This window comes from Echiichthys vipera, assembly GCF_963691815.1.
Source record: "Echiichthys vipera genome assembly, chromosome: 6".
NCBI lineage: Eukaryota > Metazoa > Chordata > Actinopteri > Perciformes > Trachinidae > Echiichthys > Echiichthys vipera.
In genome coordinates, this window is record NC_139831.1 from 19,325,131 (window position 1) to 19,337,891 (window position 12,761).

Genomic DNA, 12,761 nt, shown 5'->3' on the forward strand with positions numbered 1-12,761 from the left:
ATATATATATATAATAAATGCATGCATACATATATGTACATAATGTACATGGTTTAATTGTTATGACGCGACGAACGTCCCCGTGTCATACGAAGGCCGCTCCGATTGGTCGAAAGCCTTCGTGACAACTTCCGGTGTAATGGAGCACAGTATTTGAATTTGCTCGCTGAGTTCCGTCTGCCTCTTTTCTTTCACAACAGAAACGCGTTTATAATATCATATCTAAGTGAAATATAGTTTGTTTTAGCAAGGTAGTAAATAATCTATGGGAGGTTCAGCAAACGCACACTAACGGAAAAGAGTGAACCGCTTTCAAAAAGTGAGCTCGAGTCCAAACATACCGTTAGCTAACACGTTGCTCACGGTAACGCTAATGTTTCTAGCTAACGTTACAGTATATATACTTTTTTGCATTAACTGAAAAAGGACTGGTTGAATTGACATTATTTATACTATCGGTTACTTCGTAGCTTATCTGTAGTTTGTCTGACGTCAGCGCTTTAAATGTTAAATGGCAGTCATGTTGGTTTGTCTACAGTTTTCACAGAGCAGAGGAAGACGATGAATGATAATACCCGCAAACTGTTTGAAAGAGTTGCAAAAAAGATGGGGTGGGATGAAGAGGGAGGACTGGACAAAGCCGAAAAAGAGGTGTGTTGCTCGCTTCATTCACCTGCAAACACTAACAATATAGACTGTTTTTCTTCCACTTCAGTAACTCCTAAACTAACGTTAGCGATACTAATGTGAGAAAGATCAGCTCATAACCACATATTTCAGTGTGGAGCTGCAACAATAAGTTGACTAATCGATCAGGGGATTGTCAGCTGATGATTCTTCTCAATTTTTGTATTTTTTTCAACATAAAGTCAAACGTTTGTTGTTTCCATAGTAAACGGAATTTATTTATGGACAAAATGGGCGAATAAAATAAGTCATGAACAGTAATTTAAGTATTTCCTGACACTTCAATGACAAAATGATTAATCGAGAAAATAATCAGCAGATTAATCAATAATAAAATGAAACCATTAAGCTCTATTAAATGTGGGGTATGTTTAAATTCTATTGCGCATCTGTCTGTCTTCATTGTTTCTAGCTGATCATCTCAATTGGCAAAAATCGTCATAATGACATAAGCAGTCATCGACCTGTGGATCAATCAGCCTCTCCTGTCCAGCTTGCCCTCTCAGACAGCGAAGATGACCCAGAGAAGGAGAACAAGTACTCCAAGGACAACAATTACAGAAACAAGTCTTTGATCGAGTCCAGTGATGATGACTTTGACCAATGTGAGGGAGTTACATTGTATGAATTTTTGTATTGTTGAATGAACCTGTTTGTAAATGCACTAATGTGTTCATTTGACCTTTTTTATTCCTTAGTTCTTGTGGAAAGGGCTACACCGAAAGCTAAACCTACCCCACTGAAGCCATGTAGCACTGTAAAGAAAGACAGGTATGGGAATGGAGTGCACAGGAGTATTTCATGAATGAACATATCTGTTCCTGACCTTTCATTTATGTCATCAAAGTTTTAAGTTTTAAACCGTTTTGTTTGTTTCAGTTCAAATGTTCTTGTGGTGAGCTCCGACGATGATGGCGGTTTTGAGGCATGTAAGTGGCCTTTTTCTGCTTGGTACACTTGTCTATATCTTTAACCATTGGCAATAAATTAGTTGAGTTCTAACATCAGTTGAATGATAAGGAAACATTTTTATACCGTTTCTCTCATATCACCTCATCTTGCATATTGAAGTTCTGCAACGAGTGAAAACCCCTGATGTGAGGTCTAAGAAAATTTCAGAGAGTAGCAGTGAAGATAGGTGAGTTCTTGACATTTTTTTCCTACAAACACATCTTCACTGTCTGGAAAATGTCGTTTTGAAAAAAATATGTTTTATCTTTTTGTTTATTCTAAAGCCTCAAAAACTTCATAGTGGAGGACTTATCATCAGATGATGACTTTATTGAGACCAAATCATCTTTTAAAGGTAACATGCATGTCTTTATCAGTACTGATGTTCTTTTAATTTCAAAGAGAAGCAACATTGAACTTTTTGTGTGTAGCGGTGATGTTTTGATTCTACTGTTTGCAGTGCCTAAGAAGAGCAACACTCCAGCAGCCCAGCATCCACGGAGGAGACCTCTGTCTCAGTGTGAATCCCCAGTCTTTGTTAGTGACAGTGACGATGATGAGAATATTGTCGTCAAGAGCAGTTGGAGGACTCGCCACTCAAAACCTAAGCCTCTGCCAAAGACTAACAAGAATAATGCTCTGCGCTGTGATGAAGAGGACAGTTCGCCATTGCTGCATTTGCCTCCCATTCTTTCTCCTTTTTCTCTTTTCCCCGGCAAGGCTCAGACAGCACTGGCCTCTCCTAAACGCACTCTTTCAGCACCTTCTAAGCTGGATGTATCATCCAGTTCTGAGGAGGAGTTCACATCTCTACTGGACAGACTGAAAAGGAAAAACAAGTTCACTGGCACTTCATGCTCACCTAAAAGCACCCACGGTAACGGTATTGTGATATTTCTAGCTTTTGTTGCCTTTTGTTTTTTATTCTAGTTGTGAGGCTGATATCTATTTTTGATTTATCCTTAATATTGTAAAAAGTGAGATTTTACATGTCTTTTTAGATTATAAAGCACGTTGAGAAGCTATATAAACACTCCGAAATTTTCGAAAATGCACACAGCCTATATTCAGAAACTGTGCCTTTTTAAATGAGCCCCCAGGACTTCCATGTGGTTGTGATGTCACAACTATACTTTATTTAGGTTGAAAGTGCTGCTACAGCGTGGTTATAGTGATTCCCCGGCAGATGCATAAGACCTGGAAACACTGACTAATGAAAGCAGTCAGCTTTTTCAGCAGGGGGCTTAAGAGACAGACGCTAAAACAGTGTATCAGACAGTATAAGAAAAGTTATGTTGTTTTTTTAGAACCGAAGTAAGTAAGAACCTGAAAATGCGCATATGTCCCCTTTTTAAATTTAGAATGCCATAAGGGGCCTCCTGTGTCAGTTCCTCCTGTAAAGGGAATCGCAACACCAGTCTCGAAATCATTCAACCAAACACCTCTGCATGTTAAGACACCAGGAAAATCCACCATCTTGAAGCCCACAGTCAGTCAGACAGAACCCAGACAAGGCTCCTACAGCAGGTACATCTATTGACTACTTTTTATCCTCAGACTTTAATGTGGCTCACTCAGTTTGTCTTTCATTCACAGACATTTGTCTTTCGTTTACCCTAATCTTTCCCTTCTAGGGTTGCATTGTGTAAGACCCCAGGGTGCTTCTTGGAGTCCTTATCAAACCCTAGCTCCGGCTCTGGCCGCAATTTTAAACAAAATAAGGAACAGCTCACCAGTAGGCTCTACCAGCTGTACAATACCAGCGTGTTTGACACTAAGGTGATGGACTAACAATTTTCCCCATTGTTTCAGGGTTTTTTTTAAATGTCATCAGATTTTTGAATGTATAAATATTGTGTTTTAATTTTTTCATTAATATACTGTATATATTTTGTTTCCTTGTCTGACACGACTTCTAGCTCCCCATCAATATGTCAGTGACTTGGAATAAGAAGATGCGGAAGACAGCTGGTTACTGTATCACGGGTCAGGAGCGAGGTGGAGGGAATCGCTATGCCCGCATTGAACTGTCAGAGAAAGTCTGTGATTCTACAGGTAATTAGTCTGACTCACTGGTTGGGATACAGCCTGCCATTGGCTGCCTAGAAAAGGTAGGTTTAAAGAAATACAAACAAGCCGGAGTTTTTCTAGTGATGTGATATTTTGCGTGCTCCAAAGTCCTCGCCTCTATTCAACTCACCTACAGCCAACAGTAATAGCTAAATGGAGTCTGCCAACATCAACAACAAATGAATCAGCAGAGTCAACACATGCTGTTCTTCCGTTATACAATATACAGTGGTGGACCAGAGATGGACCTACGATTGGCAGCTGTCCTGTGTAACAATTGTATTTAGTTTGCTGCTCCGGCAGGAGGTTGGACTCGGGGCATTCCGGGATCAGTTTTCTGCAAGTTGCACATGGACCATTTAAGCGGTGCAGGCAGACTTTCTCCAGCACTGACACAGCTCTGTGGAGATAGGTCTGGCTTTGCTATTAGGTAATTGTTTGCGAAAGCCAGGTAGACTAGAGTAATAAACTGTGTCTGTGTCATGAAAGTCCCTGAATGTAAATCCGTGATTATGATTATTGTCATTGTTGCACCCTTCTAGATCGTCTCAGGGACACACTGATTCATGAGATGTGTCACGCTGCAACCTGGCTAATTAACGGTGTAAGGGACGGGCACGGAAACTTCTGGAAGCTGTATGCTCGCAAGTCCACACTGGTGCACCCTGAGCTGCCCATGGTCACTCGTTGCCACAGTTATGACATAAAGTACAAATTCCAGTACCAGTGCACCCGCTGCCAGAACACGTAAGCTGACTGATTTCAGATTCATTACAAACCATTAACCTCACATCATTCTTTATTAGTCACCAAGCATGTACAAGTTTTGCGTTAAATTACGCTGGGTAATAATCCTAATACTTTATGATGATTCTTCACAGGATCGGGCGTCATTCCAAGTCACTGGACACACAGAGGTTTGTGTGCGCCATCTGTACGGGACAACTTGTCTTACTGACGCCTGCCAAGCCGCGTGCCCCCACACCTTTTGCCAACTTTGTCAAAGAAAATTATGGGACCACACGACAGGAGCTAACAGGACAAAGCCACGCTGAAGTGATGCGTAAACTTAGTGCAGACTTTGCCTCCACTAAACTCAAGTAAAAGCTGAGATCTTGTTGCTTGCTGTACATGCAGCCATGGACTGAGCTGCACAGCCACAGGCAACCTGTTCAAATTCTGAAATACCTCTGTCATCTAGTCTTGCATTAGTGAGCATGTGTGATTGTTAATGTTGAATCTATTTTTATGTTTTTCATCAAATTTCTGTGTTTATTAGTTTGTGATTATAGACTGGGTGTGCTGGAACTGCACAAACTGAGCCTGGACATAGAGTTTACATTCGTGAAAGTGCCTGTGTGCACTGTTAGATGAGACGGAATTCATACCACCTGTTAACCCTTGTATCTACTACATACTGAAAAACATTTTCTTAAGGAATTAGCTTCGTACAGTACAGTAAATGTATGATTGAATCCATATATTTTTTTAAAAATAGTTAATGGTTTTATCTTGTGAAGTCTATAAATAAAGTTCAAATGTTTGACTGCAATAACCGGTCATTTGACTTAAGTTGCTTCAATTGTTTGTGATGATTAACACAAAAAATGTTAGCGATTTTGAAACTAACTTTTACATACAATAAATAAATCCCCTGGTTTTACTGGGCTGACCTGTAGTAGTCAGCCAATCTTAAATTACACACCTTAACTCATAACATTGTCGTAATAATTTCTGCTCAACTCTTTCCACGCCAAAGGATTGCTTGGTTTACAATTTCCAGTATTTTTTGTAATTTTGTTTTAAATTACTTTCAAATAAAGTACGCCTTTTTGTTTGTCCAGGTTTGAGGCATCTTACAGAAATATGGTAATATCAGTAAGAGAGGATTACATTTTCCATGACTGTGCCTCTGCTATCAGACAAATATTGACAGAATACAATTCTGTATAGGTGTATTAATATTACCTCCGACTTTTGTATAAATAAGCAAATGCAATCCCGATAACAAACACTACCTGTTGACACGTCACTGTCCACAGGGATGAGGTTTTAGGCCTGAGCTCTGACACGTTGACACGGTGAAGCTGAGTAAATAGACAGTCTGTAATACTAAAAATTCAGTTGTAATCAGCCAGCAGAATGAAACTGCCCTCAGACCATGCATCTACTGTACCATGTCATATTGGTAAATGGAAATGCTAGAAAGAAAAGAGCATCTTTAAAACAGATGTGAGGGTGAGAACATCTTTTTTTCCCTATTTGAGATGAGGTAAGTGATTTTAGTTGGCTTTTAAGCTCCGTCGGTGCTGATGAGTTGTATTTTAATTTATTTCCTAGAGGACTATCTGGAAAGCAGATCAGAAGGTGCTTTATGTCATGGGTATTCACTGCAATGTGACGTCACTAGAGGCCCAGACGCAGATGAACTCCACCATCTACCACCTGGTTAAGATGGTCAGCATGAGTGTGAGCTGCACCTTGAACACTGTACTCAGTGTTCCATTACTCCTGGTCATCACGCGCTCCCTGTCCCTCCTCAGACACACGCGCTTCCTGCTCCTCGCACAACTCCTCTTGTGTTACAACCTCCAGGTAGATCTACATTGTTTGACTTTTACACGCTTTTCTCAACAACTGAGATGATGATAATATGCAATTTGAGCTAAATGATCATTTTTTAAATTTCAGCAGCTGCTCTGGACAATCAAAGCAGTTCTCTTATACAGTAAAGGTATACCTGTGACCCAGTGTCTGATCTTCTGTGCTGCTGACCAGGCCTGCTCATTGGTTTGTAAAGCACTGATTATATTTATGCAATCCATATTTTATTTAGTCGCAATTGCACACTGTTGCAAGTAGATATCTTTTTTTTTAAATGAACACTTCTTGGAAAGGGCAATTTCCGTTTGTTTTGGACATGGATGGGCATCACTCGGGTTTAAATGATAGGTTCATATATATTTTTTCTGATAAGAATTCTCACATGCCCATAAGTACATTGAAATAGTTACTGATCACTGTAATTGTTCATTCTGTTCTTGTTTGCCAAAAATAGATTCCTTCCTAATGCTATTCCAATGTACTGTGTTGTGTTACCGCTCGGCTCGACTCGATTCACTTTTTTTGGTACCAATGCTTCTTTCTTTTCGTTTTCAACTGCAGATGGTACCCCCTCACTGTAGGCGAGATTTTCAGCTGATCACAGCGATGTTGTGTGAAACTGCAGTGACATGAAATACAATAGAGAAATATTTGCATTTGGTCAATTGTACATATGGCGTAGTTTCGCTGGCTGCCTTTTTTTAAATTCTGGGCTGAGTAAAGGACCTTACAAACCAAGGAAGTACCAGGTGGGGCTTTGAACAACTTATGCTACTGGAAAACCAAAAAAGAGCAAGTCAGTCAAGTTGAGCCGTACCATGCAGTGGAAAAACAGCATGAGTTATGGGGGAAAAAATCCCCAGAATCCTATTTCTGTGTAAAAAAAAACAAACTCTTATTGCATTAACCAAAGCTAATATAAGACTGTGACTTAAACACGTTAGCATCTACAAAGAAACAGTCTCTTTAATGAAAGAAAAAAAAGTCTTGCTTTTGTGTCCACAGTGTTAGAGCTCTGGTGGACGGAAAGTAACATTCGAAGATACAAAGTAAAACTGCTGAAGGTGTATTTTAACTTTTTTTTTTACATGACTGTTGATTGTGAAAACTGCATTAGGAAGGAATCTCTCCACAGCCAGTATGGACAGGAGGACACCTGCAGCAACCGATAACTCTTTGTGTGAAAAATTATTGTTTAAAGACGAACTTTGTTTTATCTATCATTTAAGTTTTAATTTGCCATTTTATTTGAGTTTTTCATGCTTACTCCATATGATTGGTCAAATCCCTAATGTGAAGTTGCATCACTTCAATGCTGGATGATATATGTGAATTATGTAGGAGAGAGAAGGGATAAGACCAACGGGCAGCACACTAGAAACCAGACTCATTTGAGCCTCTACGGATCTTCCCTGGACCCATCTTTAAAAGTACTGTGATCAACATAAATGAGACCTTTATGCTCTACTCTCTTTTGACAGCCTGCCTGCTCTGAATCACCTATTATGAAATCTTCTAAAACCTTGACAGTGCAACTGCATCTATTTTATGTCTTCCCTTTTTTTTTTTGGACAGGTGGACCTCTTCCTAAGCACCGCTCTGGCTGTGGACCGCTTCGTAGCTATCAAGTGGCCCCTGCACTATGAATTCTTGATGTGTCCTCAAAGGAAGAGAGCAACTATTGCAGCCATATGGACCTTACCAGCTGTGCTCAGCGGTGTGGCTTTGGGTATGAGCCTCAACACCCTCCAGGTCAATTTTATCCTTCCCCGCTGTCGACCTCTCATCCTCACACCCTGCCTGTCAGGGACATCGGCTCTGGTGCTTTACTGCACCGTGGGTACTGCTGTGGTGGTGCCTCTCTGCTCTCTGACCATCCTGGCATGTTTCTGCCTCCTCTGCTGGGACATGCGGGCGGGACTGCTCTGCACCAAGAGAGCTTGTGTGACCCTGACCCTCCAGGCAGCTCAGACCATCCTATTTTCAGTTCCTTTGGTCATGGACAGCTACCTGATCCCCGGGTACCTGCACAGTGATGCTCTCGATATAGCAGCCACCATCATTTACAACCTGGGGGTGTCGCTCATCCCTTTGGTTTTTGGCTATCGCTCACGGGAGCTGCAGCAAAGGATACGACAGGCCGCACACCGGCACAAAGTCAACAACCAAAGTTAGTTGTCATAAACATTAGTTTAAGGAGCTGCTACTTGTAAAAAGTTTTTTTTGTATCTGTTTTTACCTATGCTGTCTGAATGGGACGAGCAGTTTCTTCCTGTTCAGCACAGCAGCTTTACCAAATTTATTGCATCATACTTTGAATTTACTTGTTTGAAATTGTGAGGTTGGATAGCTGAGTCAATATGCCGTGGTAAGGTAGCAGCATCTTCCTGTAAACCATTTATTAGCAGCAGCAGAATAAACAATGTGAGTAAAAGAAAAACAGTCAAACTGTTCAAACACTGATAACTGCTGGAACGACGAGGATGATTATAATAATAAAAATAATTTTTAAAAAGCAGGAAAAAAAGCATCAAGATTTTTTTTATTTCTTTTTTTGTTATTTGTACCTTAAACACTTAAAGTCACCATGTATCATACAAAACATTCAAGAATACAGAGTATTTTGTATATTATAGAGGTGTAGACACAGAGGGATAAATACTCAGGGCTACAAGTAAAATACATACACAATCATATTTTAAAGGTAGTGGGATCAAGCCTTTTAAGAGGCACAGGCACAAATCCACAGGTAGCACTGAGGTGAGATAGCGCTCCCCCAATCAAAAGAGCCAAAAAATGACACTGACGTTACCAGCGTAAACTAAACAATCTACGTATGGATGAAACCTAACGCACACACTGTTATATCAATCAAAGCATTGGAATGTACTGTGTTTGTCACCGTATTGACGTAGGCACTGAGAATTTCTTGACAATAAATAACCTACATATTATTGATAATGATATTAATTCTTCATAAAAGTATGCAGCATACAAGAAAAAGAGTATTCTCTTACTGTTTTTGGCATATGTAATGTAGTTTGTCATGTAAATCAGAGGAGGATAATTTGGCATTTGAACACAAGTCTTTAACAATTTCCTTTAAGTGTAGAATATGACAGTTAAACGTTTTGATTGACTTCATTATAAGTGGAAATATATGGCACAACACAATTATAATAAGGGAAGTGAAATAAGATATATGAGCAGCACTACATGGGAAACCACCACAGGTCCCCCTCGACATCACCAGCCCCAATGCCATGCACTTCCTTCAGTACAGGCAGGTTTTCTTCATAATGCGCAGGAACTCCTGCTGGTTGACTTCTCCGTCTCCATCCCTGTCTGCTTCATCTATCATTTCCTTCAGAGACACACAATATGAAAGGAGATGAAAAGAAGAATGGAGGATGCAAAGCTGGCTACAGTAGCGTGATAACAATCATAACCAAATGTACATGGGCGGATTGTGACACAATGGGCACCTGGGCACAGACATGTAAGAGGCCCCCAACTCTGTTTACATAGAAACAAAACACCCAAATTCAAAGAGTCTACTTTTACTTGTTTTGTAGTAATTTTGGGTCTCTGTGGTCATTGTACAGCTTATCATCATTTTAAGACAGTGTTTGTTTTGCATCTCTGATTGTTTTGCAACTATTTTTGGATTTTTATGTTTTATGTTTCTATGCTGTCCTTTTGTTTCTCTCTGTGGTCGTTTTACATCTATTTCTAATAATTTTGCGTGTCTTTGTTGACGTTTTTTGTCTCTGTGGTCATTTTGTGTCTACTTTCAGTCATTTAGCATCTCTTGGTGTTCGTTTTGCATCCCTATAAACATCTTTTGTCTCTTTATGGTCATTTTGTGTATACTTGTGGTCATTAAGCATTTCTTTGTGATCATGTTGCAACATTTTATGGGTCCTGTCCTTACGGGCCTGTTCAGTAATCCATCCATGCAAATGTTGTGTTGACAGGATTCAAAACTGCAATTGTGACCTTTTGCTTGGAAACACAACCAGCCTGTAAGTTACAGTAGTCTGCTGTGAGTGTTCCTATATCTGAATATTGTTTCATTCTACGGTGATGTGCATTACCTGCAGCTCTTCATCGGTGAGGTTCTCTCCCAGCTCTTTCGCTACCCTCTTCAAATTCTTGAACGAGATCCTGCCGGTCTCGTCATCGTCAAACAGGCGGAAAGCTTTCAGGATCTCCTCTTTGGAGTCCTTCTCAGCCTAGAATTAGAGATGATGGACAATTGTTTTACCACAAACTGCAAGTCTGAAGGAGGTATGTGGTGTTGTGTATATTGGGTGTGCCACTGAAGAGCAATATAGTGAATGGAAAATTAAAATGAAGGAAAGTTAAAGATCCAATATTGTAAAAAGATTTTGAGATGAGATTGCCATTCCTTTTTTTTATTATAAAGCAGGTCTAAGTGCAGGGTGAACCCAGGTATATCTAGACAGACAGTATGAGAAAAAGAACGTGTTTTTTGAACATTAAAGCATGTAAACATGTTCTAGTCGAAAAGCATGACCCTGAAAATGAGCACGACATGGTACCTTTATGGTTGTGGGCTCTAATAAACAAACTGCTATCTGTAGGACAAAACCAGTAACTCACTTTAAAACTAAAGAGATATAAAAGGACTATTGGAGTTGCAGGCATTGGGAATGCTAAGAAAATATGTCTTGACACAGATATTTACCATTTTCTGTGTCATGACAGAGAGGAAGTCAGCGAAGGAGATTTTCCCTGTGCCGTCCTTATCCACATCACCAATCATCTTCTTGATCTCCTCTTTCTTTGGTTCGAACCCCAGAGCTCTCATTGCAACCTAGCACAGGTGTAAAAAGGTGTGAGACACAGTAAACTGTCTCTACCACTGACATCGTTTGGGCACTTTTTCTTTTTTTTACCTTGAGCTCCTTGACATCGATGTATCCGGATCCATCTGTGTCAAACAGCTCGAAGGCCTCCCTGATCTCCTGCTTCTGCTCCTCGGTCAGCTCTGGTTTGGGGGTTGTCTTCTTGCGAGGAGGTGGCACAGGACCCTGCAGGGAGGATCTCTTGGCACTGGTCGCCTGGTGGAGACAGAGGAAGGGAGGCAGAGGGGATAAAAATCTGAATGGAAATCAGGTTTCTGGGGGAAAATTGCCATTTCCCTATACCTTAGTAATAATGTAAACACCCATCACCTTCAAATGCTACACGTTAACAGATTTAGATTATTGTGGAACATTTTTACTCACCATCAGTTGCTGTTTATTTGACTGATAAAAATGAACAGATCTTTTAGGCAATCTATGTTTTTCCTCTGGGCTATGAAGCCTCCCTATCATTTAGGGAGGAGGTAAACCGGTAAATACTTCAGGGTTATTTTTTCAATGAATGCCCTGAATGTAAGACCGTCTCTTATTCCTCTAACCCTTCTGTTTATTTCGCAGGACCGGCAGCTAAAATCTGCAGAAAATGAACGTTTCTAAAGCAAACAACATGCACAGGTTTTTGCTGTCCAGGAGCTGTCGTCATGGCGCGCAGGCGTTTGGTTTGTTCACCCTGTGTGCCAGCGGACAAGGCGGTGCTTTTTATGGCCTTTGAGGGATTGAAGCCGGGTACAGACAGGCACAAGTGGGAGTGGGAATCAAACGCACCAGTCGGGCACAAATGTGATTGGTTGCTGAAGATCACGGTGCGCAAGACACGATCCAAAAATTCAGACTGAAGTGAATCCTCCTCGGATTACCCATAGAAACACAACGGACTGAGACAGAATACGGAGACTGGGGAGGTCTTTGTGTCATATTTATGTGTAAATATAGCACATTACATATAATATAAAGGATGCATTTGCTCGTGCTACTCTATGAAAGTGCCTCAATACAACCTCTAGTGTCAGCAACACTAACATTAGAGCTTATTCTAATAGACAATAAAATAACAGTAAAATAGAATTAGTTAACAAGGAATAAGCTAATGATAAAAAAATGAAAAGGTAGAAACAATATGATTATGAAATATTAGGCATGTAATAATAGCCTTTAAATGAAAAATAGGATCGTATATTATAAGGGTCATACATTGCCCATGTGCAGCCAACGCCCATGGCTTCACTGACTAAAGTCATCTCTGAAGAAAGCTATTATAATGATAATATTATTAATACGAGTGTCCGCAGTACAGCGTGACCAGGCTACCGTGGTTACCAGGCTCCCAGTATGGCTACTCACAATTAAAAATATTTTTAGCTGTTTAACTGCGCTATTATCATTGTTTTAATGTCTTTTTTCTGCTCTTTTTCGTCATTTTGTAGTTATATTGTAGGCGATAAGTCAATGCAACTGGCAGGGTATTTGGCAGTTAAAAGAACATTGGTCCATTTATCTCTTTGTTTTTTCCTTTATTTGTTTAACTCAATAAGTGAGTCCGCCAAATTTGAGAGATTT

At 40.2% G+C, this 12,761-nt stretch overlaps 3 protein-coding genes across 3 annotated transcripts; 2 read left to right on the forward strand and 1 right to left on the reverse strand.

Annotated features, from left to right (window-relative positions):
- Positions 1 to 561: 561 nt before the first annotated feature.
- Positions 562 to 4,812, forward strand: gcna (germ cell nuclear acidic peptidase; the record flags this gene model as incomplete). The annotated part of the gene is made up of 12 exons (XM_083915430.1): positions 562 to 651; positions 1,100 to 1,292; positions 1,386 to 1,458; positions 1,567 to 1,616; positions 1,759 to 1,825; positions 1,923 to 1,993; positions 2,099 to 2,515; positions 3,000 to 3,165; positions 3,273 to 3,417; positions 3,558 to 3,693; positions 4,251 to 4,455; positions 4,590 to 4,812. 12 exons carry the CDS (start codon positions 562 to 564, stop codon positions 4,810 to 4,812), a joined length of 1,836 nt encoding a protein of 611 aa, XP_083771556.1.
- A 1,275-nt stretch (positions 4,813 to 6,087) lies between these two features.
- On the forward strand, positions 6,088 to 8,487 carry LOC310948338 (uncharacterized protein; the record flags this gene model as incomplete). The annotated part of the gene is made up of 3 exons (XM_083915431.1): positions 6,088 to 6,303; positions 6,400 to 6,498; positions 7,888 to 8,487. 3 exons carry the CDS (start codon positions 6,088 to 6,090, stop codon positions 8,485 to 8,487), a joined length of 915 nt encoding a protein of 304 aa, XP_083771557.1.
- A 669-nt stretch (positions 8,488 to 9,156) lies between these two features.
- On the reverse strand, positions 9,157 to 11,653 carry cetn2 (centrin, EF-hand protein, 2). Its single transcript, XM_083915846.1, has 5 exons — positions 11,568 to 11,653; positions 11,235 to 11,399; positions 11,024 to 11,152; positions 10,410 to 10,547; positions 9,157 to 9,676 (listed from the first exon to the last, which is right to left on the reverse strand). The coding sequence occupies exons 1-5, from the start codon at positions 11,568 to 11,570 to the stop codon at positions 9,587 to 9,589; spliced, it is 525 nt and encodes a 174-aa protein (XP_083771972.1). The 5' UTR covers positions 11,571 to 11,653; the 3' UTR covers positions 9,157 to 9,586.
- Positions 11,654 to 12,761: the final 1,108 nt, after the last annotated feature.